This window comes from Colius striatus, chromosome 17 (assembly GCF_028858725.1).
Source record: "Colius striatus isolate bColStr4 chromosome 17, bColStr4.1.hap1, whole genome shotgun sequence".
Classification (NCBI taxonomy): domain Eukaryota; kingdom Metazoa; phylum Chordata; class Aves; order Coliiformes; family Coliidae; genus Colius; species Colius striatus.
Window position 1 is genome coordinate 12,624,305 of NC_084775.1, and position 24,985 is coordinate 12,649,289.

Genomic DNA, 24,985 nt, shown 5'->3' on the forward strand with positions numbered 1-24,985 from the left:
TTGCATCTTCCTTTTCAGTAATATTTCTGGTTCAAAGGGTACTCCCAAGCACAGAAAAATAAATGAATTACTTTAAAATAGGAGGATCTATTTGCATAGCTATAAATATATGAAATAAGTGCTTGTCCTAATTTAAAGACACATATACACACACTACAATTACAATTTTATAGAGTCATTTAAACTATCTGAATTCTGTAAATACCTCTTAAAATGGTAAATAAATGGAAGGATCATTATAGAATCTTAATTTTTATTCAAGATAGATGATGTCAAATGCTGGACAGCTGGGCTGGTCTGCATCAGATAATAAAACATACATTTCCAGGCAAGAGAATAAATACTTTTGAGGAGACTTGGAAAAAAAATCCCTCTGAAGATTTCATCTTCCCTAATTCTGCATTCTGAGTGTCCCTCATGCAAGTTTAATTTATGCAGCAATGAATATCCTGAGATGGAAGCTATATTATAGACATGGAGATAAAATAATCCCTAAGTGAGAAGAACCAGTTTGGTCTCAGTAACACTATACTCAGCACTGCAGGTAAAATCAGTTTCATTAACTTTGCTAGTTAGCATAAATATAACCTTTTTGATTAAAGTACTAGTTTATCTGAGAATTAGACTCTCCTCACCTTGCAATAATCCAATACAATTTAATGACAGTTTTCCGGAGTAAAGAGAAGGATCTATTCATACAACCCTCTCCAAGCAGGGGTGCAACTCTCTGGCCTAAGTTTTTGTGTTTGTGCCATCTCATGTGTCCTGAACTAAAGGTCAGGTCATGCTAAGTTCTTGTTCTTCAGCTTTCCAGCAAGGAGACATCGAGCACCACAAAACAGGTCAGATTGTGCGGCCTTTCAAATGAGACTGCAGAAACTCAGCTCGTGCTCACCAATGATTTGAAATCACCTAATCCCACAAAATGCTAAATCACTCTGGCAAAGTTCCTGAAATCCCATTCCTCTGGATACCAGCAGTGAGTTCCAAGGTACTATAACTGGCCAAACACCGACAATGCTCTCAGGTAGCTTTTCAAGTCCTCATGCCCTACAGCCTAATTTGTGGCATGTTCCTGAGCTGCTTCCAGAGAACTCTGAGGAGCAAAGGACAGAAGAATCTCAAGGTTCAATCCACCTTTTGGCAAACACAGTGGAAAAAGGTCTTTACAAAAATAGGATCTGTTTTCTGCAAACCACAATGGAGTTCTGTCTAAAAGACTCCCGGATTTCAGCCTTGTATTTTAAAAGCATTTTTGCAACAATTCAACATAGAGCAGTACCTCCCAGGGGATCCCAATCCTTCACAAACACACCTATTCTGCACGAGAGGCTGAAAGCACTGGATTTTTACCTAAGCCCACCAGTCCTGAAATCCTTTACTCCTTGTAAGATGCACTCTGCACTCCATGCAGAAATTCATCAGGATCCTTTCCTATGGGATGATGGAAGCGCTGGGTCCAACTGCAGGCATAACACAGGAGTATTTGTGGTTGAAATAGCAACTGTCTTTTTGAAACAAAACACACTGTTGCTTCAACTAACCCTACCAAAGTGAGATTCACAGAGCTCTGCCCCAAGGAGAGACTATGAGGGAGAATAACTCCAGATGACAACAATCAATCTCTTCACCCAACAAGCTACCAAGAAGTCCTAAGAGATGGCAGCAGTAAGGACAAAGCCAGGCTCCACACAGGTCAGAACAGATGTGTGCATATACACTTGTGTGTGGATAGTTAAATCTCTTCTTTTTGTGCTTTTTTGTTCAACTACATTATCAAAAAGAGGTTTTAAATACAAGCTTATGGGACTACTAAAGAGGTGAATTTATGAATGTATTCCTAACAAAACACACTCTGGAAAGCTTTAATCTATGAATTGTGACAACCTTGGACAAAATGGATTTTTAATAGAATATAATGTAAACTGCCTGAAACATTGTGATAAGGAATTTCTTTTTTAAGTAATGCACAGAAAAGGCATGATGCACTCTGCATGAAAGGAGGAAAGGTCTTAATTTAAAGCATTTTAATGAACACTCAATTTGCGTAGGGAAATGTGAGAAATGGAGATGAGAAACTCACGATAATGATAACACTGTGAAGGGGAGAAGGAGAAAGATTAGAAAAGTAAGCAAATTTGAAAAGGCTCCAGCCGATAACACTGGCTGAAAGGAAAGCAGACTGGATTACCAACATCTCACAGCCCAAAGCCACCTCTCTCCTTGCAGGCAGTGTCTGTCGGGGGCTCTTATCAGCCGCACACTGGGGAAGAAAGAGCAACCCAAGTGCAAAGCAGTGGAGAACAGACCTCTCTCTGAGCTAAGGGCAACGAGGAGAGTCAGACATTTCAACGAATGCAGCTGTGACTTGCTGGAGTTTCTCACTTTGGCCAAGCCTCCCAGCTATGCCAGCACAGACAGCTTGTGGGGCTGCCGGGCTCTCTGTGCTCTCACAAAGCCCAAGGGAGGATGCAAAACCATGGCAAACTCGGTCATCTCTTCCTCAGATGAAATTAGCCAGGCTCAGAGCCTCCATCCTTCCTTATCCACATCTCTACTACCAGTGCAACACCAGGCAAGTCAGCAGACCTGAAATTCCTTCCAAGAGAGAAAAAACTGTCTCCCCTGAGGTAGATACAATTCTGTTTACTAATAGCATCTGCTCTGCAACGATAGAGATTGATCCTGCCCTCCCCCTCATACATAAACTGCCTTTAATGAAGCTCCTTGGATTACTAAAAGGAGAAACAGATGAATCAGGTCTAGTGACAGTTTTGCCACATTGACCCTAACAGAACCAAGTTCAGGTCTGTGCTTATTAAATTGAAACAGAAGAGCCCCACATAAGCACTTCACACTCTTCAAAAGAAACAAGAGGGCCACCATTATGGCCAAAAAGGCAAATTAAAATAAAGATCGAAGTTAAATATTTACTCTAAGCACTACAATATTTTCAAATCTGGAAATGATCTTTCAGCAGTTCCTATTTGCATACTTTAATTAATCCAAAAATATTAAACTAATCTCACAAAGGGAAGGGTCAAAGTATTAATTAACTTGAGATTTGTTGCTTTTGTGCAATTCAACAGTTCAACACAAAGCAAAAATCAGTTTTAATAAAAACTAAGTTACTGTGACAGGTATAATTTCATGGATTAGAGAAACCACATACAAGGCAATAAGTTTCAGTCTTCATCCTATTTTTTGTCTAACTTTAAAAATAGTTGTTTCATTTCAATAGAGAGATTCCTCTGTAACACCAAATGATCTCAAGCCTTCCTTTAACTCAGTGTTTTACTTTCAAATTGATGGCTTTGCACCTTGCTCTAAATGGAACAAAGTCACAGTTGTTCTAGCAAAAAAAAAAAAACCTGAGTACAACGTTCAGCAGAGAGCAGATACTGCACAACCACTCGGATCAGCCACCTGAGCTAATTCAGGCTGAGATTTGATGTGTCATCACACAGGTCCAGGACCAGCAGGAAGCTTCCCCTCTGAGCCAGAGTCTCCGCTGGCTGAGCTCTCACCCCACAAAAGAGACTCAGTGGTTTTTAACAGCTTTTGGAAGAACTAGGGAATCTTGCCAAAAGTCAAAGGATTTGAAGACAAAGCAAATAGCACCAAATCCAGCTGCCAGAGCTCTGCTTTATCAGTGCAATAACCCATGATGGATGGTAGCTAAAATTTCCTACATTACAACATCAGAATGGCCAATTTGACAAATGTGCTTAGGAAACATGAGGGAACTCCTCCCCAAGGTGTGTGAGGCAGCCAATGAACTGAAAAGTTTGCCTGGGATTTCATGCCAGAAACCTCTGTAGCACTTGACTTAACCAGAGACACAGAGCAGGGAATCACCTCCCCTCACTTCACTCGTTTACGACGCAAATGTCTGAGTCCCACTCAGTCGCCTCCACTCTTCATCTTTATTGGAGAGAAACAGGCACGTTTCCCTCGCTATTCATCAGGCCTGATTTACACATCCAAGAGGACTCCCACCTCAGTAGTGCCTATTTATCGCTGCTGCTAAAAAAAGTAAACTCAGGTTAATAGCTTTCACCTCAACACTTGTATCCGGGTGCCCAGAGTTTGATGGGATTCATTTGCTCCTTAAATACAGCTTCAGAAACTAGACAGAGTAGAAGCTTGGTCTCCAAACCTCTGGCAATAATCTTCCTAGGTCTAAACAATTACTAACCACCATTTTTCTGCCTTACAGAAGCTTTTGGGAAAAGATGGATGCTAAAGATTGCTCAAAGGAAAAATTTGGCATAAAGTTTTGTGATTTCCTAATTATGATACAATTTCAAGGTAAATTTCAATACAGTGTACAGTAAGTGTACAGTAAGTGCATGATAACAGAGAGAAATTGCTTCTATTGTAAAATACGTAAGTTTAACTAACAAAGTCATTTTCTCCTTATCCTTGATACAGCTTGTGGGAGTGTAACTGTAACAAACATGCACAGCATTCATGAGGCAGTTCATAGACACTCATGGGTGTTTTGCAGTAATAATGAATAACACTTAATAGCAATTTCTTTCATAGCTTTTCAAATAAAGAAGACAACGTTGTCCAATATTGCTTTCAATTGCTCTTTGTATTTCTCTATTTTAATCCATTTTTTTCTGTTGCCTCTTTGGCAACAGGATTTCTCCCACTGCCCTGAAGGTGCACAAAAACCAAATGTGAGCCAGACTAGTTGGCTCCCTCCAGTTTAATTAGATAAAATACCTCCAAAGCTCAGAAGTGAAACAAAAGGGAAAAAAGCTCTCATCAGATCAACTATAGCGTTTCCAAGGAGGCTGAGGAGGAAAAAACACTGCTACTAAAAGAGCAATGGGACTCAATAAAGCAGCTATTGTACATATCTCACAGCATTTTAGCAAGGGTTAATGCACAGAAGTGTTGGTGGCCTACCTGCCCTCTGCAGTTGGGTCGTTGTGCACACACGTGATGGTGGCAGTGGACTTGGCGCTGTCTGTCTCTTCTTGAACTCCCCACTGGTCAGCATCGCTCACTCTGATGTCCATGATCTTCACACCAGGGGCTGTCCTAATTCTGTTGAGGAAAAACAGGGATTGTTTTAGTTACAGACCTCCTACAAATAAATCCAGAGAGGTAAACAAGGAAGATGACAAGAAATAGTCTCCCTTCCGTTAGTAATAGACTCATACGTTGCAACTGTAAGTCATTCTCCTTTAAAAATAGAAAACAGGTCCAATCATTTTAAAGAGATGAAGTATGAGTTTCATTATGTGCAAAGCCAGTTAATTTTCAGCTTGTACAACGTGGAGAGAATGAGAATGCTTTCTGCTTCAGTGGCACCAGTTTGATACAAATGAAGCAGATGTGACTAAGCATAAGTTGATTTAATCTGTTGTGTCTGTCCTGCAGTTTAAGATGGAGAATCGGAGCACTGTGGTATAAAACACATCCTCCTGCTTGCAAACCTTTGGGAGCAAGGTGCCTTTTAATATTAGGGTGATCTGCACAGGAAAAAAAAATACCAAAGTGGTTCAGTGCTCAAAGACCATAATGCAGGAAGGAGAGAGAAGGAATATGTTATCTTAGAGCCAGGACCTGAGGGATGACAAGAATTGTGCCATTGTACCGGGATCTGTCAAACTGGACACGGCAAAGTCTTGCTGCTGGAAATAACACACTGTTGACACGGAAAACCTTGACTTGCTAAGCATGGGTAGAGTCTGAAAGCACATCAGTAGTTGGTAAATATCACCATTTTTTGGCTTAAAAAAAAGGTCCACCCTCCAGTGGGGCTTAGTGTTAGGAACAGATTGCCAAGGAACAGGAAACAAACTGCTTTTAATAGCAGGGACTTATTTGTGCAGCTTGACTCCTGAAACAAGCCTGGGATTTGGACAGGAGTGCTGCAAATATGCCTGGAGAACAATTAGCCAGAAAGCAACTGCTGTAGCACCATGTTCACCACTACTGTGACTTAATTAATTAAAAGCAAAGCCATGAGGGACCTCTTAGTTGTGTGGTGGAATGAAACAACACTGCTGAGACTTGAAGCTTTACTTAACATAGAATTGTGATGGATTTGCCCCGATGCCTTGTGGCAAGTTGGTGCTCACATTACACCATTAAGAATTTCCTTTAAGTTCTACAGGAGTTCAAGGGTTTGGATTAAAGTAACTTCAAGACTCGACGGGTGGTCTTTTCCTCTGAGGAAGAATTAATTCCTCCTACTTTTATGATATCCTTATATTTGCCTGTAAGGCTTTGCTGACTTGATGGGCCAAATTTATGCCTGGCATAACCAACCTAGTGAACCATGTTTCCTGTAAAGAGATAATTTTACTTGATATTTTTCTGTCTCCTTCATGTTTCTCCACAGACATTCATAACTCCAAATAACATGCCTCGAAGCTTATGTGCCCCTTTCCTATCACCTCCTCTTCTTTTTTCAGAGGAACACCCATTTATTCTGTAGTAATTATACTGGACCAAATAATTCCTGCAAGACACCTACACAGCTTCATTTCAGACTGACTTGTAATTTGCATGAGAGAGAGAATTAGGCCTTCAGCAATGGATTCAGTAATTTTTTTCATCAGACTTAGTTAATCACTCTCGAAAAAAAATCATTAGGGTCTGACAAAAAAACCCACAAACTTCACTACTCTCTTAATTTTCTCTTTCCCAGCCAAAATGATAACTTTTTAACAATTTCACCTTCCCACCACTCCCTCAGTTTCCCATGTTTTATCTTGACAATATATCTGGAAACCTCTAACCCAACCATTCACCCAATCAAAGGCCTGGTTAATGAAAGGTTAATTGAAAGGCAGGAGATGCTGGGGATAGACATGGGATGGAGACAGGACAGCTGGATTTTGCCCATAGTTTGAAGAGTCATCAGCTTTTTGAATCTGTCAGAAGCTTGTTACATCCTCCTACACAGCTTTTGCACTAGAGATATCTTCACTCTGCATCATTTCCTTTCATCTACTCTCATCCAAATCTAGCAGGTCAATTTACCCCAATGAGGATGAAAGCAACAGTTTTCTGTACACTTGAGCAGGCTTTAACCATGCAGGATCCTTGTGCAGCTCACTTCTTCGTGGAAGCTGAAGCTGCTGCTCCTCTTTACCTCCATCAGTGGTATTGACACTGGCAAAGTGGCATAGGGGTAAGGATGCAAGAGCCTCAAATACCCACATCTACCTACACACACAGCTATTCCAACCGCTCCATGCACTGGCTTCCCTCTTAAGCCAACCCCTCAGCTACATCTGCTTCCTTCAGCTAGGGATCTTTGCTGTTTCTTCTCTTGTGTCTGGATACAGCTAAGAGATGCTCTTTGCCTGTGTGGACAGTAAGTGAGACCCTCCTGACGCCTATCACAGAATCTCAAGGGCTGGAAGGGACATTGAAAGCTCATCCAGTCCAATCCCCCTGCCAGAGCAGGACCACCTAGAGTAGGTCACACAGGAACTCATCCAGGTGGGTCTGGAATGTCTCCAGAGAAGAAGACTCCACAGCCCATCTGGGCAGCCCCTTCCAGTGCTCCCTCACCTCAATGGGGAAGAAATTCTTCCCCGTATTTCTTCGGAACCTCTTCTGTTCCAGCTTGTACCTGTTGCCCCTTGTCCTATCATTGGACATCACTGAGTCCTGTTGGCTCACCATTTGGCTTCTCCTTCAGGGCACTGGCCCTCAACAAGAGGCCTTCTGTTTTTTGGCAATGCTGTCTGGTTGCCTGTGCCTACAGCTTTGGCTTGCTGTGTATCTGCTGCCTCGGTGGGTTAGCATCAAGTGAACATCACACACTCTGCTCCCCAGCTACATTTTCCAAAGAAGCCTCAGAACGTTGCATTTTAGGAAAAATTCCAGTCTAATCCCTTGCAATGCATCTGCTCTGGTGGGCTGAAACAAGATGTCATTTTGCATTTTTGGATATCAGTAGATATCCAAAGGAAAGTTGAAAGAAGGAAGAAACTGAATTCAGCTTCTCACTTACGAAAAGTCAAGAAATTCAAATTAAACCAGCCTACATATGGGAGGTTTGAGCCTACTATTCTTCAGATAAGTGATTCATATCTTTAAATCTGCCCCCAAACTACATAGGCATAAAAACTGTTGTAAGTGTTGGAGATGGAGGCTTTGAAAAAGAATAAGAAACTCCTACCAGAGCTTACATTAACTGGAGAAAGAATGGTGAATGGCCAGCATGTGAGCCCAGGCACTGGGTTTATTGCCCTGCTCTGTGCCAGGCTTCAATTATAAGCTTGGGTGGATCATTTAGTTTTCTTATACCTCTCTTCCCCACATTTAATATACTCTGAAGCTCTGCTTTTCCAACTCCAAGGGAGTTATAAGGATAAGTAAAATTGCTTCAGAAAAATCTGATGTCCTTTAAATTTACAAGCTGACAAAAAATCTGCCATCTATGGGCTTGAAAACATGGAAAGGACCTACTCAAGTATTTCACAGAGAAGTACTTCTTACCCAAGAAGTAACTGATACCACTAATATGGCTCAATTCCTTTTTTACAAAGATAATTGTGGATTGACCAAAGGAAAAAAAAGGAAAAGGGGAAGAAAACATGAGAGTCCATTGGAAATCTGGCAAAATCAACATTTGACTTCTATTAAATACTTGCTTTCCTGTTAAAAACCACTTGGCCACCATTAAAACATTACAGCCCGTGTGACATTGGATAATGCAGTTAGCAGAGATGTAAATGAGACCGAGGAATACCGAGTGAGCTCACCAGAAGCTGTCCTGCAACAAGGCCCCCACATTACAGGCTGTACCGACAACTCATATCACAAATGAGGTGATCACCATTTATACATGATACTTTCTTCCTTGGTGGTGAATGTGACATCCTCAAGCACTGTCTTTCATGAGACTAATGCCCATACAAAGCTACCCAGAGCAAGGAATCAATGAAACAATTGCTTCACGAGTGAATTTAGCCCTCTTCTCCAGCTATAAATGCAGAAATAGAGGAAGCTGCTTTCAATTTAGACTGCAGAATACATTTGCCATCCCTGGCAGTGCTTTTTCCCTGAATAGTGTGTCCTGCATTTACTGTAGAGTATAAAGATGGCAACATGATAGACTGAATGGAGCAGGCAAGCAGGAGCATCCCCAACCTGCCAACTTGGAACGACCAGGAACTGTCTTAAAATGCAATCCCAGCCTTAAATGTATGAGACCCTGTGAATTCAGCTGCTCTAAACCTCTTCTTTCTGTTATTACAACAGAAGGAAAGGAGAAGATACAGGTAATCACCAGGGCTGGAATGTAACTTAAGGACTGCAAGAGGGATTTAAACTGCCAAGCACTTAGTGGAAGTGGTGCAGGGACTTCCACTGCCTCCCAGTCAATTAACTGCAAAATCTGAAAGGTAAATGCTTGCTTGCAACATACCCCCAGCAACCCTCCCAGCAGCAGTCATTGGGAAGTAAAATCTTGGCAAAAGGAACTGTAAAATAAAGAGAAGGAAAAGATATTTAGGAAATAAAACAGGAATGTGCCCACAGCAGATGGAAAATGCTCAAAATGATGAGAAAAAGATCTATTCCAGAGTTATTTTAGAAATCCTCTCATCTCCCTCCCCCCTCCCCATTATGGGGGAAGACATGATCTGAGCTAAATTCACTCTCAATGACGTACTAATAATAAGGGTTATGATAATAAATTTCATGTGTAATTTCCAACCATTGCTGCAGTCAGCCTTTCAACATGCATTTTTAGGGCAATTAAAAATAAAATCATTATCTTTCCCCTACAGGAAATCCAAGCTGTAGGCCAGTTTAGTTAACTTGCCTAAAATCATACTGTCTCTGCAGGGCTAGAACGAGGGTCAATACATCCTGATTCCCTGGCTTACAGTTCAGCTAGACACTCCTACCCATCTTTATGACCAAACCAGGGCAGAGCTGAAGAATTCCAAGCCCTCACAGAACATTTTACATATTTGAAGAATTGCACAAACAGCAAGCAATTAGTTCTGAACGAGGTCCCTGGGGAGTTTCTAGTTAAAATACATGTGCTTTAAGATACATTAAGCCAAGCACTATAAATTAAAATAATCACTGAATTCACACATAACATCTGGGGACTTTTGGAGTGTGGGTGAGGTGGGCAGTGCTTCTATAGAGGAAGGAATAGAAGCATCCCTGTATAGGGGTAGGAAGCAAGTAGAGTTTGCTGAGAGATATAAGGAGAAAAAATGTGATTCATTGCTGCCACATTCGAGTGCATTGTGTGGCGTTTGGGAGGGAGGCACAGTCAGCCAGGAGTTCACTGCTGTGAGTGGATGAAAGCAAAACTGTTTGGGAAACATTGTTCAAGTAGATGAAGGGCTGAAGTGGGACCAGAGCTCCCCAAAAGAGAGGCATCATCCCTCTTTTGTGTCTTCCTAAGAAGACACAAAATTCTCTATGAGTAATCCAGAAACCTGAAGAAAAAGAGGTGATGCAAAGTCACCCAGAAAACACATGGCAGAACCAGGAATTCTGCCTTGAGCTGCCAAGGAATATTTTGATATCTTTACCACAAACCCACCCAGCTGTCCAGCTCCTATTGCAGACCTGCTAATAACAGACAGTGTGTCCTGCAGTGGCTGTGCAAGACCAAAACGCTTTCTGCTGCTGTGGGCTCGCAGGATGTGTGAAATGAGAGAGCCTCACCAAGCAGATAATCATCCTGCACAGCCTCACCTCTTATGGAAGACAGATTTACAGCACTTGGGGGGATCAGGTCCTAAATCTTCACAAGCTAAGCAACTGTTTATTTTCTAAAGTATTTTTCCAAGAACCTTCCTTCTTCTTTTCTATTTTAAAATGCCTGTCACAGATTTATGGTCAGACTACTTCCCCATCAAATTCTCCTTAAAATAGCAGCACTAGGCCAGCTGACTTGGTTTCTGTGATTCCACATTAATGTCACTATAAGTAAAGCTATCTTTCTAAGTATATAAAATACACATCAAAACACACAAAGATCCTGCAAAGATACAAGTCCTCTCCAAAAGGTCACAACTGTTGAAACACAAATAATAAGCTGTTTTATTGCAAAGTAAAACAAGCAGCCTGCAAAGCCCAGTGGAGAAGTGTAGGTAGATGGCAGACAGATGGCAATGTGGGACAGAGGGCAACTGCAATGCACCAAACAAAAGGAAAGCCCAGGTCAAAGGGTTTGACTAATGGTACCAGCAAGTAAAAACCTCACCTTATTATAAAGACAGCGACAATAGGTGTTACCAGTGAAACAAGGTGGAAGCTCATGGTGGACCAAAGATAGCATGTTTGTCCTTGGGGATGAAGACAGTTCAATATCTAAAGATAAAGATAGGCAGCAACTTCTGAAGTCAACTGGAATTTAACTTGATTTGACCTCCACATTTCCTCCATGCTAAAAACTACTCCAGTGACTGCCCCTTCATTGCAAGTCCAATGCATAATTGGCCCAAAGTTGTTTTAAAAATAAGTCATGGATATGCTGTAGTCTGCCTGCCTTGGCCTCACTTCCCCCCAAAAACACCTCATCACTGCAGGGCCAAAACTTTCTCACCCACCACTCACCCCATGGAAATGCCCTTTTTGTATCTCGTGACCTCAGCACTCTCTCCCTTTTACATCACGTCACAAAATTTTGCCTTTCCGTCCCTCCAGTATAACTCAAATTCTCTCTGCATCTGCTATTTTTTATGTAACCTTTTGCAGCTGTCTTATTTAACCTCGTCAAGCATTTGGGGATGCAGTTCCTATGAAAGCAGTTATTAATGTCTTATATCAGAACGCCTCTATCCAAAATGCACTGAAAGAAGGAAGTCAATGCCAAAGCACCAGATAGGACAAAGCAGACAGAACAGGTACAGTGACCTGCACAAAACAAAGTTGCTCAACAGACATGATGATTAATGTAAAAAAAAAAGCCCAGTAATTCAGAGAACAGAAAATCCTTTGAAATTGTGGAGAGGATCAATGCTAAAGATGTAGAACGATACAATTACCACTCTCATACCTAAAATGGTGAAGCTATCAACCTATTCTTTTTTTTCAGCCCATGAAATGTTTCAAAATATGCTAAGCATCAAGCTCACTAGCATATTGGATTTTGAATAATGAAAAGAGTAAACAGGATTTTAATTTGGATTCTGACAGTAAAGTGCTTTCCATGTGATAAATTAACTATTAGGGAAGACAAATTAACACAACCTACCCTTGAGTATGATGGCTTATGATTCTGAGGAAGCTTTTACAGAAGCATGATCAAAATAAGGCAGGATTAAAAAATAGGAGATGATGGTGGGGGGAGAACTTTAGCAAAAAAATCCTCCCTACTGCTTTTCATCAAACTGTTTGTGTAACTCTTCTAAAAAAAAAGTGCAGCATGCTTTCTCAAAAGCCCCCCATCTTTCCAAAGAATGTCTAAACATTTTAGGAGAGATCCTCAGCTGGACTAAATCACCAGAGATTGATGAGTTTTATAGTGATTGTTTAATATTGAAAAGTGAAACTTCACATCTGTGAAGCAAGGTCAGGAGAAGAGATGTCGCCCCTTTCAAATTCCTTTGAAAAAGAATACGTGATGCGTGTCAGAAACGTTTCCTTGGTATAAGATTATGCTCATAAAATCAGCAAAGAGTGTGTGAATGTCTTCAAAGCAGTCTGACATCATGATATATTTCTGTATCCAATGGAAAATTCCCAATTTTTGCCATTTCCTAAAAGAGAGGAGACATTTTAAGATTTCATCTTCATATTGCAGCAGGAACTCCATTTTTCAATCTGCTCCCTCACTCACTCAGGTAAGCAAACAGAGCTTCGAAAAACAGCAGAAAGACTTTAATTGGCTTGAAATTAAAGCTATTAATTTTTATTCTTATTTATTCCTGTCACAAAATAGACCTGTTTATATGGGTTTAGAGCACTGCTATGGAAACCTGAGGGGTTCTGAAGTCTTTATGTAATATGAGATGAAAATGCCATCTCCCACAGTGAACACGGTTTTCTTTGAAATATGTCAACAGTGGAATCTTGTCCCTCTGGGAGATAAAGGGTTGCCAGGCACTGGAGCTGGGGACATCTGGTCCCATTCAACCAACTCAAGACATTTTTTTAATCATTTAACTGTTTGGGCAACTTCAGAAATAGGAATAAGAAAGTTTCCCTCACCTTTGCTTGGAAATACATTGAAAGGGAAAAAGAAAACAAATGTAATTTCTATGGAGACACTCTGCATTTGTATATTGAGAAAAATGTACAGAGACTGCATTTCAATATATTTCTGTATTTTGCCAGTAGGTGCTTCAAACTGCAGGTCAAAGAGTTCTGTAGCCATTGGCATTTTCTTAATAAAAGGCAAAATTTATTTGAGTCCACCTGAAAACATTGTTGTGCATTTGACATACAAATTGCTTTAATTATAGTTTAAGGAAATGTGGTTTTAGAGATTGTGCTGAAAGATTTTTAATTCCAGTAAACTCTTCACACCAGGAGAACAAGTCTGATGTTTGGGTTGCTGACCCCAGCATCCCACTAGCAGGAGGCTCCAGCACCGGGAAGCACATCAGGTCCTCTGGCCTTTGCCTGCCTGGAGGGCAGGAAACATTGCCCATAATTTGCAAATAAATCCACAACTCCTAAAGCTTGACACTTTCCACTTTCAAAGTATCCAATAAACATGAACTAACCATTATTACTATTGATCAAAAGAAAACAGCAGGTCTTTTTCCAAGTCTAAATGACCCTCATGCTACCAAACAACTCACAAGGTCCCTTTCTCATTAGGATGCACAAGCAGTTCACACCTCTGCCTCCCCTGAAAGACGAGAGATATTTTCCTTTATTCCACTTCCTCCTTCAGTTAACTGAGTTGTGATGTGCTGATGATTATTCACAGAGCTCAAGAGTGCCTGCTGTCATGTGCCCTTAGACACCTCCAAGAATTGAAGTATTTGCCCTCTTTCCTCCAACACAACAATCTGTGGTGTACCTTCTCTGTAGAAGAGAAGTAGTAAAATGCTGGAGTGGTTTTCTTTGACACATGTCTACAGAACAAAAATCAAAGCCCGCTCACTCTCTTCAACCTTTCTCTGAGAGATCTGAAACACTCAGACTATGTCCTTTACCTTGAAACCAATGCAATGTTATAATAGATAAAACTCTTCCTTAAAGCCCAGAAGTACAGGAGAAAATGCATTACCAAGTCTGAAGGTGTCCAAAGTATTTGAACTTGGAATCCTTGCAATCATGCAGAAACATAGCTTTGAAAACTATAATGAAAAAATCAAAGTAAGTCAGAGGTTTCCTCCTGCAAAGACAAAGACACTTACTTACAGGTTTCCTTTTATTGAAAGGTTTCTTTCAGAAATCAGCACAGCAAAAATGTTTGCAGTCTGAATAGGGTTCAAGCCTCCTGGGAGACAAAGAATTTTTATAAAGAGGTCATTTTTCTACCTCTACTAGTGAAAAAAAGCCCTGAAGGTCACAGTTTCTGGAAGCACCTAAACAACAACAAAGTAAAAACTTTCCATTCCTTTCCCTGCAAAGCTTGGTAACGAGCTAGTGTTGAGCATTGTCTTGGTCAACACTGGATGAGGGTTTTATAGCTCTTATTCCAAAACTGTGGCTAAATTTGCTCCCCACTGTGGAGACTCAGATATCTCCTGTAAGTTCATTTAATACAATTCAGACTAATATCATTATCTTTTATCAGACATCAATGTATATGTCTTAAGATCAGGAAAGGTATTACAGTCAACCTTGGAGTTTGTTGCATTTATCAGACTGTTTCTGGCTCAATCTCTAAGCTCAGGGCAGACTGTCACTGCAAACTCCCCTACCAGATGCCCAGAAGAGGCCAGTAGTAGCCAAGCTGTGACTAGTCTTGAAACTGTGTGTAGTCTGGCCCAAAAAAGTACATAACAGAGGAGGTCTGCATGCACTGAATGGAGCCTCACCTTGACTTTCTCACAGCTAATACACCTCTTTCTGTGGTTTAATAAGTAGAGAGGAGAAGACCAGCAGTGAAGCTGATGGGCTGACAACACTTTGACATGTCTCGTCCTCTTAGGAGATGAGGCTAAAAGCAAGAGGACATTCAGTAAGAGTCATCTTGACCTAAAAGATTGCTTAAAATGGTACCAGTAAAAAAGTAAACAAAACAAAAGAGCAGATTTCTGAAACATATCTACACCTCTACCTTCTGCTGAAACCTGCCCCAACCCTTGGCACATCCAACAATTGCTTAACAGTATAAAGTGGCCTTTAAGGGATCTATTATGCATTTTTCCATGCCTGATCAGTACTGTGCATAAAACAGCAGCACAGAGAAGGTTGGCATTAGGTACTCCACCTAGGCTGTGGCAAGGAGACATTGACCTGAGCACAAGGGATGGAGTACGAGGGAAAAGGAGAAAAAAAAAACCACAGCAATGAGAATCCTTCCAGAATTAAAAAGGCCACAAGAACTTTGCTTGAACTAGTAGTTGTTGTTTTTATTGGATTATTTGATGGGGTTTTATGTTGTTTAATCGAAGCAAGAAAATGGATGCCATAAAATATGCAGAGCTAACTGGGGCTGCAGAGTACATTGCTGAATATTGCTAGTAATGCCATTTCCCCTTCACTGTCAAAAAATACAAATATCATTCTTTATATCCCTGTCACATGGAACAGTGGTCCTCTGCTGCTTGCCAATCAATCACCTTGGAGTGCACCTTTACCTTGAGCACTATGTGCTAGGACGGTGAATAAGGAAAGCTCAGGAAATAATCTCCCTTCCTACAAGATAGAATTCAATTTCTACTAGAGCTCAGGCCAGTACCTTTCTTGAAAAAGTGCCACCATATATTACAGCAAAAAAGCATTTTTCTGCTGCTAGTGAAAACTTTAGTGAGCATTATGATTATGTGGTTTGTACTCCAGGCACCAATGACCACCAAGCAGGCTAATAATGTGTGAATTCTGATGAGAACCAGCCCTCCAGCTGGGATAAAACATCAAAGACTTTTTTTCTCCCCTGGTTTTTTTGCCCATTCTGCTCTTGTTACCATAAGATTTTTTTCCCTTTCTGCAGACAACAACTTTCCAAGGTTCTCCTGGTGAGTAAGCATTTTGCAGGTAAAATTATCCCACTCTGGTAGCCTTGGTTAGCCCTCTGGCCAGTGTCCTAACAGGCTTTTATCTTTCCTAGCCCCAGTCTGGTTTCTTTGGGTGGTGCTTCTCAGAAGCTTTTTGAAGACTCTCTGCAGGTTAAGCTTTCACCAATGACTCTTTGAAGCCTCTTTTGGATCTCAGTAGATTTGGCAAGGTTTTTTCAAGTCCCAAGCTTTGTCTCTCCCCTGAGCACAACTGACAAATGCTGTGCAGAAGAGGCTGGCTGAGTCCATAGTCGACTGTAATAAGGTCCAGAGAAAGCCCCACAAATGGATGGTGCCATTGGATTTGCCTGCAATATTTCTAACCATGAAGATAAGGAGACAGCTTTTCCCCTCTAGACACTCTGAAGCTCCAAGTCACAGATTTTGCTCTGCAGATCTGGCCAAAACATCATTCTGCAAGCTGGTGCCTGACAGACAGAACTCAACAGCCCCATGGCCTGAGATGGACAAAGTGATTAGGAGGTTTCAGTCCTCCAAAGTCTTGCTCACAGTGCTGCTGCAGCTCAGAAAGCTTATCCAGCCATGCAAAGCTGTCAGGGAAATTTACCAGCCACTGCACAAAAATTGCTTGCCATTTACCACAGTGATTGATGGTAATGTAAGAAACTAATGGCATTTTACGTGCCTGTCAAAAGAAATTCCCCACCCTGGGCCAGCAGGATTGGGGAAGGAGCCTTTAATCCTCACAGCCATTTTTAAATGCAACTCTGGTGTTCAGAGGGCTGAGGGCCAGTCACAGACAGAGGCTGCTTCAGGATGGATTCAGACATGACCTAGCACATGGGCAGAGAGGCCCAGCACAGCAATAAACCAGCATGAAAGGCAGCTGCTTTTTAAAAAAGAAAGAATTTATAGATTTTAGGGGGTCAAATCCATTTCAAGATTGTTCATCTCTAACAAAGACCTGGGTCCTGGCACTGTGCATCTAACAAAATGTTGGGGAAATCATAGGACAAAAAGGTCATAACCAAAAATTGGAGGCAACTGAACTAAGCAGTACAGGAAAGTGTTCCCATTCAGTCTATATGTGCAGAAGAGTACAGTGGTAGAGGAGGTCAGTTCACTCCCTGAATAGTGGACTTAATAGGATCATTCCCTTTGTGGCTCTCCCTTTCCTTCCCAACACCAGTACTAAACCTTCCTTTATCCTTTAGCATTGCAACTGGTCTGTTTGTCACCGAGAATGCTCTGCTCTGGTTTTACTTGCAGTACCAGCACTCCCCCTGTATGGACTGCAGATCCTTTCTCATGGTTCAAACACAATACCTTTGTTAAATAAGCTACTTTGATAGTTTGGGGGCAGACAACATCAATTCATTACCTGACAGGTCAAGGGTGAAGGACTAAAAAAAGTCCTTCACCAGGAGCTGATTCTTACAAGCAGTAGCACAGCAGGCTCCAACACCTAGCAGTGTCCCCTGGGAATTTCAGTCAGACAAATAGCAAGGGACATCCACAGCATTTTTGAGGCCAGGAATGAGCCACTCAGTTCTGATTTTGGCCAGCCACTGTTTTCTTGCCCAGCCTTTATGATTCAAGCTCTTACATATCCTCAGAAACTAGTTCAAAAATTGTCTCTGCAAAAGGTGACAAATGAAAAAGGGAGAGAAGAAACAATTCATGTTTCATGAAGACTACACATGCCCAGGTGCTAGCTACTAAAAAGTCACTAAATGTTCAGCATTTCAAAGCATACACTGTGTTTGCAATAACAAACTCTAAAAACAGGGTTTCCCACTGGGGGAGTTGGAGGGGCACTGAATCAACTACCTATAAAACTGGCTACAAACCTGTATAATGCATTCAGTAGTTTTCAGTGAAAAACCCTCACAGTGAGATACTGTATCCCACTGAGCATTAAGCACTTCCCATTCCTGTTCTGCTTTTTCAATTTTAACTAGCCCCTAACCCAGTTAGTCATGAATTTGAGATTAATGAGCCTTGTTTAGAGGATGTGAATACTGAAATTGTTCTGATATAGTGGCTCTAACCACAGAAAGATGATCTAATTCAGCAAGGGAATCTGCTGTGCTGAGGGGGGATTCCAAACCTTCAATAAAGCAAATCAGCTGTTAAGTCATTTTAACAAGGGCAACATGCTGTGCTCTCAGCTCCACAGTGCCATGCAATGGGCTCACAGCTTGGCATCTGGGGACAAAATCATCTTCATGTGTTGAGGATGCCTAACATCTGCTTGTACATCTGGAGCTGGTCAAAAAATGGCTGTGACTGAAATGAGGATGGTGCAAGTATGGTGTTCTACCAGAATTCTTAACTATGGGAAACATGTATGCACACATAGACACACATACACACCCTTGATCTAATACAGTAAAGGGCAAATAACCCAGGGCTAAACTAATTCTGACTGGTTGTGCTTGAGGCAGGAAAACAAGAGCCCTCTCCTGCTTTAAGGGTGACAAGGAAAACAAGTGCCATTGTTTCTCTTCACTCCTGCACCTAGAAGAGAAAAACTGTCCCTTGGGGGTCTTCCTCTCCCAGGGTATCCATGGGAGCAGATTACCTCCTCAGCTGGGCACAGGCAGGACAGCTCTCCTCTCCAGGCCTGACAGCAGGGTTAGGGAAAGCCTACAGGCTCATCAGCACAGCCCTCCTGTTGACTAATAGAAAATTTATTACCTAGGCCATGAAAAATGATGTAGAATGGTGAAAAACAAAAAGATAATATTTTTCAATAAATAAGTTCCCTATCACATGCCCATCAATACTGAGAAATAATTTGGGCAGGAGGACTGGGGGCTTAACTATATTTGGAATGGTTTATCAAATGCACCAGGATGGAATAAATGTTCCTTGCTCTGCTACAGCAGTCACTTTCAGGAGGCTAATCTGGAGACCCAAAGATTAATTCCTCAAGACAAGCCCTTTTTCCCCTCCAGCTCCTCCCCAGCTCTTCAGAGAAAATGGCCTGGCCTGATCTTAACACATCTTGAAGAAGACAGAAAGATTAATTATGCTCCTCCCTATTTCATCTTCATAGCACATCTGAGCAGCTTCTACAGCTGCAAAACCTTTACTTCCAGGGCCTTTTTGATTGTGCTGCTGAGATATTCAAAGACTCATTAAACCTAAGGGGAAGGCCCATTCACCCAGAGTTGGTATGGGAAAGAGGTAGGGGAGGGAGGCTTAAAGTTATCATCTACTTACGTTAAAGAGACAGCTGGAGAAGATATTAATAAATCAAACTCTCCACCCTGAAAGAGTCACCTATCTTTGCAGTGCTCTGCACACAGGAGATGCTGTTAGCACTTAAGGGCTCAGAAACAGCTTGCTCCAACAACTAGGTGTCTGCTTGTTACCATAGAAGAACCAAGAGACGAAGACAGGAAAGCAAAGCAACCTGCCTTGTAATTTAGCAGGCACGATTTTGCACCTACAAATCACAACTGTTTTCCAATTGCAACATCAAGTTAGAGCTCAGCTTTCAGACTACTCTCCTGCAAAGGTGGTGTTTGTGGATGCCTGTGTGATTGTGGTGGCAATTATTTCCTCCAGCAATTACTGTCACTATATCTGACCTTATCCTAGAGTCAAGTACTGAGGCATTAAAGTGACAATATCTTCTGTGCAGGTAATTGCTGATATAAAAACTTACTCTCAATTACTAACATCAATAGCTTGTGGATATTGAAAGCAAAGCCAGTACATTATTGGGACTGAGATTGCTTTCTAATCTTATAGGCTATAAATTATCTGATTGCTGATGAAGAGCACAAATTACAGAGGTTCCATTAAAAAAAAAATCACTAAAAACATGGACAACTTGCTTTGATTTTAAGTGGCATTGAGAAAGGGCTCCCTCCTTTCCTGGTGGTGTTGCCTTCCTGACTTGAATCTTCACTGTCAAGATATCATCCCTCTATTAACCTGACACAACTGTTGTGAGGTGTAACATAGCAGTAGGCTTTAAAAAGTGGGCCTCCAAGCTACAGTCTAAAGCTCATCTCTCAGAAATACTGATATTATCCTTCTTTCTTACTTTTCAGAATTGTGAAACCTCAGCAGCACCATTACAATCAAGGTTGTACTTAACTCCTGGGAACATTTTAGCTCATTTTCACATGGGGAAACCCTTTCCTTACAGAACCCCCCTGCAGTTAGGATCTCTCTGCAGTTTTATGTGAAATGAAGTAGCTAATGTCATACACGTGGTGCTGCAAAGACTAAATCATGATATTAAGAGAAGTCAAGGTTCAATTTTCCTGTGTGCAGCAGGTGAGATATATGCATTGGGAAAAGCTAGATCTGTAAAAAGGTAATAAACAGTCACAGGTGAATATAAAATATAAATGCAAAATGCCCTTCATATTTATTCCATCTGAATCAGGCAGATTTCATTCCACAGATTGAGACTGATCTAAAGTAATTTAGTGGGAGGCTGGTGGTTGAAACACGTAATCACATTTCTAGAACAATGTAATTACATTGAATTTAATGTGATTTCCTGCCACTGGTTTAAAAGTGCAGCCTCCTCCACATTCTCAATTTACGCTGAACATGACACTCGCTGTACGATCACTTTTACGTAGCCAGGTAAAGCACTGCATAAGGGGAAGAAATATGCTGTGGCACCTTGGATTCCCCAAGACCATCAAATATGTCAGTCATCAAATACCAGTAAGTTCAAATCTTAAATTTCTAGGCAGATGCCACCATCTCAGCTGATGACCATTGCTTTTAGATTTCATTTTCATTAAATACCTCAACAAGGAATAATTTTGCTGTCCTTAACTTGTGCACAAGTCAGCTCTGCTCCATGGGGCAAAGGAATTTGAAGGGAAATTTACTCCTAGCACAAGAGTTTTCAGGTTTCCATTTGGTTTATATGCTTCTGAGAGTGCTATATTAAAGACTTCTTATAAAGGAGATGCTAATAAATGGGCACAGCAGGTTGTAGACATTAAGAATAGCCAGAAAATACTAAGGAAAAAAGTAATTGCAATCTGAATGCAGACAAAGAATTTGAATCTCAAACACAAGGACAAAAGGCTGGAATTTTATCAAAGTTAGGAATAAAAGAACACAGACATTGACATATATTTAAGTCCTACAAATCAGTTAAAATCTTATCTAGTGAGAGAAAGCCAATGTGTTGGGAGAGCCTGTGCTGCCAGCCAAAGTGTAAATAAACATAAACAGAGGAGTTGGTCTTGAAAACACTATCACTAAGTTTTATAGCTCATCAGCTGAAATTCCCCAAGCCCACTTGGTATGAAACAATTCAAGTAATCCCTTGAGAGAATCATTTTCAATAGGAATCAGAGTTGTAAAAAATCAAGGTGCATTTACAATTGATTCGCTATCAGAAAAATTATTAAATTGGTCAAAAATGCTATTTACTGCTGGCAGTTCATTTAGCTCTCTGCAGAATGTTTCAACATTTATATTCCTTCATTGGAATAAATAACTATTGAAATATAATGGATAATGAAGCAGATGCTAAAAGACAAGAAAAATGGACAAGATGTTGTTTTTTTCAGCAGACCAATGTAAGCTGAAATGCAATAAATGTTTAAAAGCAGGTTTTAAAGCCAGGGACTTTTATCAAAAGTAAATGAACAATAGATTTAAAGCAGTATAATTATTGATGAATCACAACACTATGGAAATGGCCTCAAGAGAGCTCCAAATGCATTCTTCCTGCAAAGAGGGAGAAAAGAGCATCTAACGGGAGCCAATGCTGCAGCCCTTGCTCAGGATAAACCACTCGGCATTTGTGCAGCCAAGTCAACTGCATTTAGGTCATAAAGCCAAATCCTGAGATTCTTCCTTCCATGGACGTTTTCTTTGGCATCAACAAAAAGTGTGGGAACATCTCAGGATGCACAGGCTTGCAACAAGCCAAAGAGGAGACCTCAGCACCTCCGAGCTGCTTCTCAGCACGGTCAATATCGAGCGTCGCTAAGCAAAGCGATGTGTTGAGAGGGGTTCCCGAAGTGTCACAATCAGCAAAGAGCAGAAAAGCTCTGTCTGGGAAACACCAGTGTGTGTCATCAATGGCTCAGCAGCCAGAAGACCTCAGTGCATGGAGAGGATAATGGGTTTGTCCTGTCCTTGCCAGGAAAGGACTTGAAGAGGGTTGGAGAGAAGCAGTTTCTGTCCCACAGTGCGGCGCAGGAAAGCAGTGCCTGCCGTAGCCGACCCCAGTACACTCAACCCCACCACACATCCAAAGCAGTTTTTTCTTCCTGAGCTGGACATGTTCCCCAACAGCCTCAGCACTTCCAGATTTCAAATCCTTAGGAGGGTTTCTTCAAAGAGTGAATGCATTTGGAGAAATTAATTTTGGGCTGCAGCTTCATAAAAGGTTCCCATTTCCATGTCAGGCAGATTAGAGGCAGAGCCTGCTACAAGTTACCATCTTAATCAAACCCAAAAATGTCCTAAGCAGTTTTTCCCTTTTGTTTACTGAAAAGTCTACTTTCTTCAAGGTGACTTGAGACAAGAAGCAGTTTGCTTGAACAATAAGATGGATGCCAGAAGGCCCCCTTTTCATCCCTGATCACCTGCGATAGCTCAGGGAGAGAACTCTGCAAAGGGTACATGGAAATACGACAAGGAAATCACGATTCTTAACAGTTGAAATCAACTCAATTGCAAACCAGGACCAACCTGACATGAACAGTGTGATTCAAACTTCTTTAAGATGGTTAGAAATGACAAGTGCTTTGGCTATGGCAGGATTACCACTACATTAGCTGGCAAGTCCACCCAGCTATTCAGACTTCCATTATTCAGCAAAAGGACCATGATAAGCTCTGCTCTCCACTTCAATAGTTACATATTCACATTTCTTTCTGGAATAAGTGCAAATTTGCTTTGATTGACTGACATTTCATCACTTAATACATTCATAGCATGTCAAGGGAAAACTTGACTGAATTCACAATGCTGTACTGATTGAGTTCCTAATAGGAGCAGTTGTCAGAAGGACTTGTAAGGATAACTTTCAAAATCATATTTGCTAGTTGGTAGAGGATTTTCTGCACCAAAGAGCCTCTCCAACTACCTTCTAGGACACAGAGAAGATGGACAGCCCCTCTCTTCCCAGTTGCCATCAGCTCATGTCATGGCAACTGGCAGCAGCCACCCCTACAGACACACAACACTTTTTCTCCAAAGTCCTGCATTTGAGAGTCAGGAAAGGCTTTGCTGGACACAGCTGAACAAGCTGTGAAAGAGACTGCAAACAAAGTGAAGTGCAAAGCTCTCCCTCACACCTCCCACCCAACGAAAAGTACCCTGACTACAAACTACCCAACCACAGAGCTCAAGGGTGAAGAGAGGACATGGGAGGTGGCACAGCTGGAAATTCCCACCTTAGCTGGAAATGGGGAATGATGACAAGGAAAATAAACTCAATTCAAGTTTGAGCTCTTGGCCAGTGCCCCATCCCAGGGACTTGCTGCAAGGGGCAGCTTCCTGCTGCTCTCAATCATGGCCTGTGAACAGGGTAAAAATCTGCAGTTTTCCTCTGACTCCTCCTCTGAAATTTTCACATTCATTTGGAAAGGTCTTCAAGACATAGCTTTCAAATGAACCTAAGCATTTCCAAATTCCTTCTCTGCAGAGACCTGTAAGGCCCTGAAACGACCTACCTTCAGCATTCATCATGAGGGTAAACAGGATCCCTGGCTGCCTTCACCCTGGTTTAATTAGACAAAGAAGGGGAAAAAGCAGTGCAACACTTAAAACCAACCAGATTCCAATAAATATTTAAGGTTGTCCTGTCTGTTAGATAAACAGCAAGTGATTGCAAACCTTGCAATTGTTTTGCTCTGCTGTTGCCAGCAGCTGGAAGCTCTGCGATGCCCATTTCAATCAGAAATTTTCCATTTCAAATGCATTTGGCAGTTTGCTGGTGGTGAGAAGGGCTTCTCATCACCTCAGCTTTCGGAAGACTGCAAGGAGAGGAGCACAAGTGGCTTTTCTTAAAGCCTGGGTCATAGCACAGCTTTCTGTAAACACTTCTTTTTGTAAGTAAATAAAGAAGCCGAGGTGCAGTGCCATACCTTCTGCACTGCTATTAGGCAGCCCAGAGGCTCCTACCAGACCTGATAAAGCCTTCAGTCAGTCCCACAGAATATTCACTAACAAATGAAAAGAACAGTGGGAGGAATTGGCTTAAAAGTGCATTCATTGTACTTTCCTTTTCTTTAAAATGTAATAATATGCAACAGCTCCTTATGGTGTTGTATGGACAATACTAGTAACTCTTCATTCCAGCACTTCAACCTTTTATACTCACATGCTTCCACCTAATCACTACCTAGCTGTTGTTAAAATCCACCCATGCACTATAGGCCAAACCTTGAGGTCCCCACTCAAACCCTCGCATAAATGAGTTCTTAGTGGGATTTTTGCATGATTAAGCACCACAGATTTCTTTCTTTTTCCTAACTGATATCTGAATAAAGAACACAAGAATTGGACCTGATCATTACCACAACGCTTTCATATTTTCCACAATGCCACTCAAAAGCCTAAAAATATGGCATAGAAGCCCTGCAGGGAATTAATGCAAAGTGTCTGCATTTGTAACAGGAACCAATTGCTGAAAGAAAGAAAAAGGATATTTGAAATAAACCTGGAGGATGCATTAGCAGAAGCACTTCTGAGCAACTTGCCATTTAAAGCACGCACAGGACAAATTCATCTCAAGAGTCACTTCAATGGGAATGGTCTGTAATCAAAATTAATCACAATTAATTTGGCCCTAGGTTTCTGCCACTGAGAAGCAGGATCCTGCAGGCAGAGCTGCGGACAGTGGATGGCAGGAATCACAGCCACAGCATCCACCTCTCCTGACG

General features: G+C 41.4%; 1 protein-coding gene across 2 annotated transcripts in view; it reads right to left on the bottom strand.

The window, feature by feature from the left end:
- The window catches only part of LOC104559824 (transmembrane protein 132B), a 232,101-nt gene that overhangs the window by 124,728 nt on the left and 82,388 nt on the right, over nt 1-24,985 (bottom strand). For both annotated transcript variants that reach the window (XM_062009941.1, XM_062009942.1), the window contains one exon: nt 4,921-5,061. In XM_062009941.1, the coding sequence (XP_061865925.1) occupies nt 4,921-5,061 (141 nt within the window). The remainder of the gene's footprint in view (nt 1-4,920; nt 5,062-24,985) is intronic.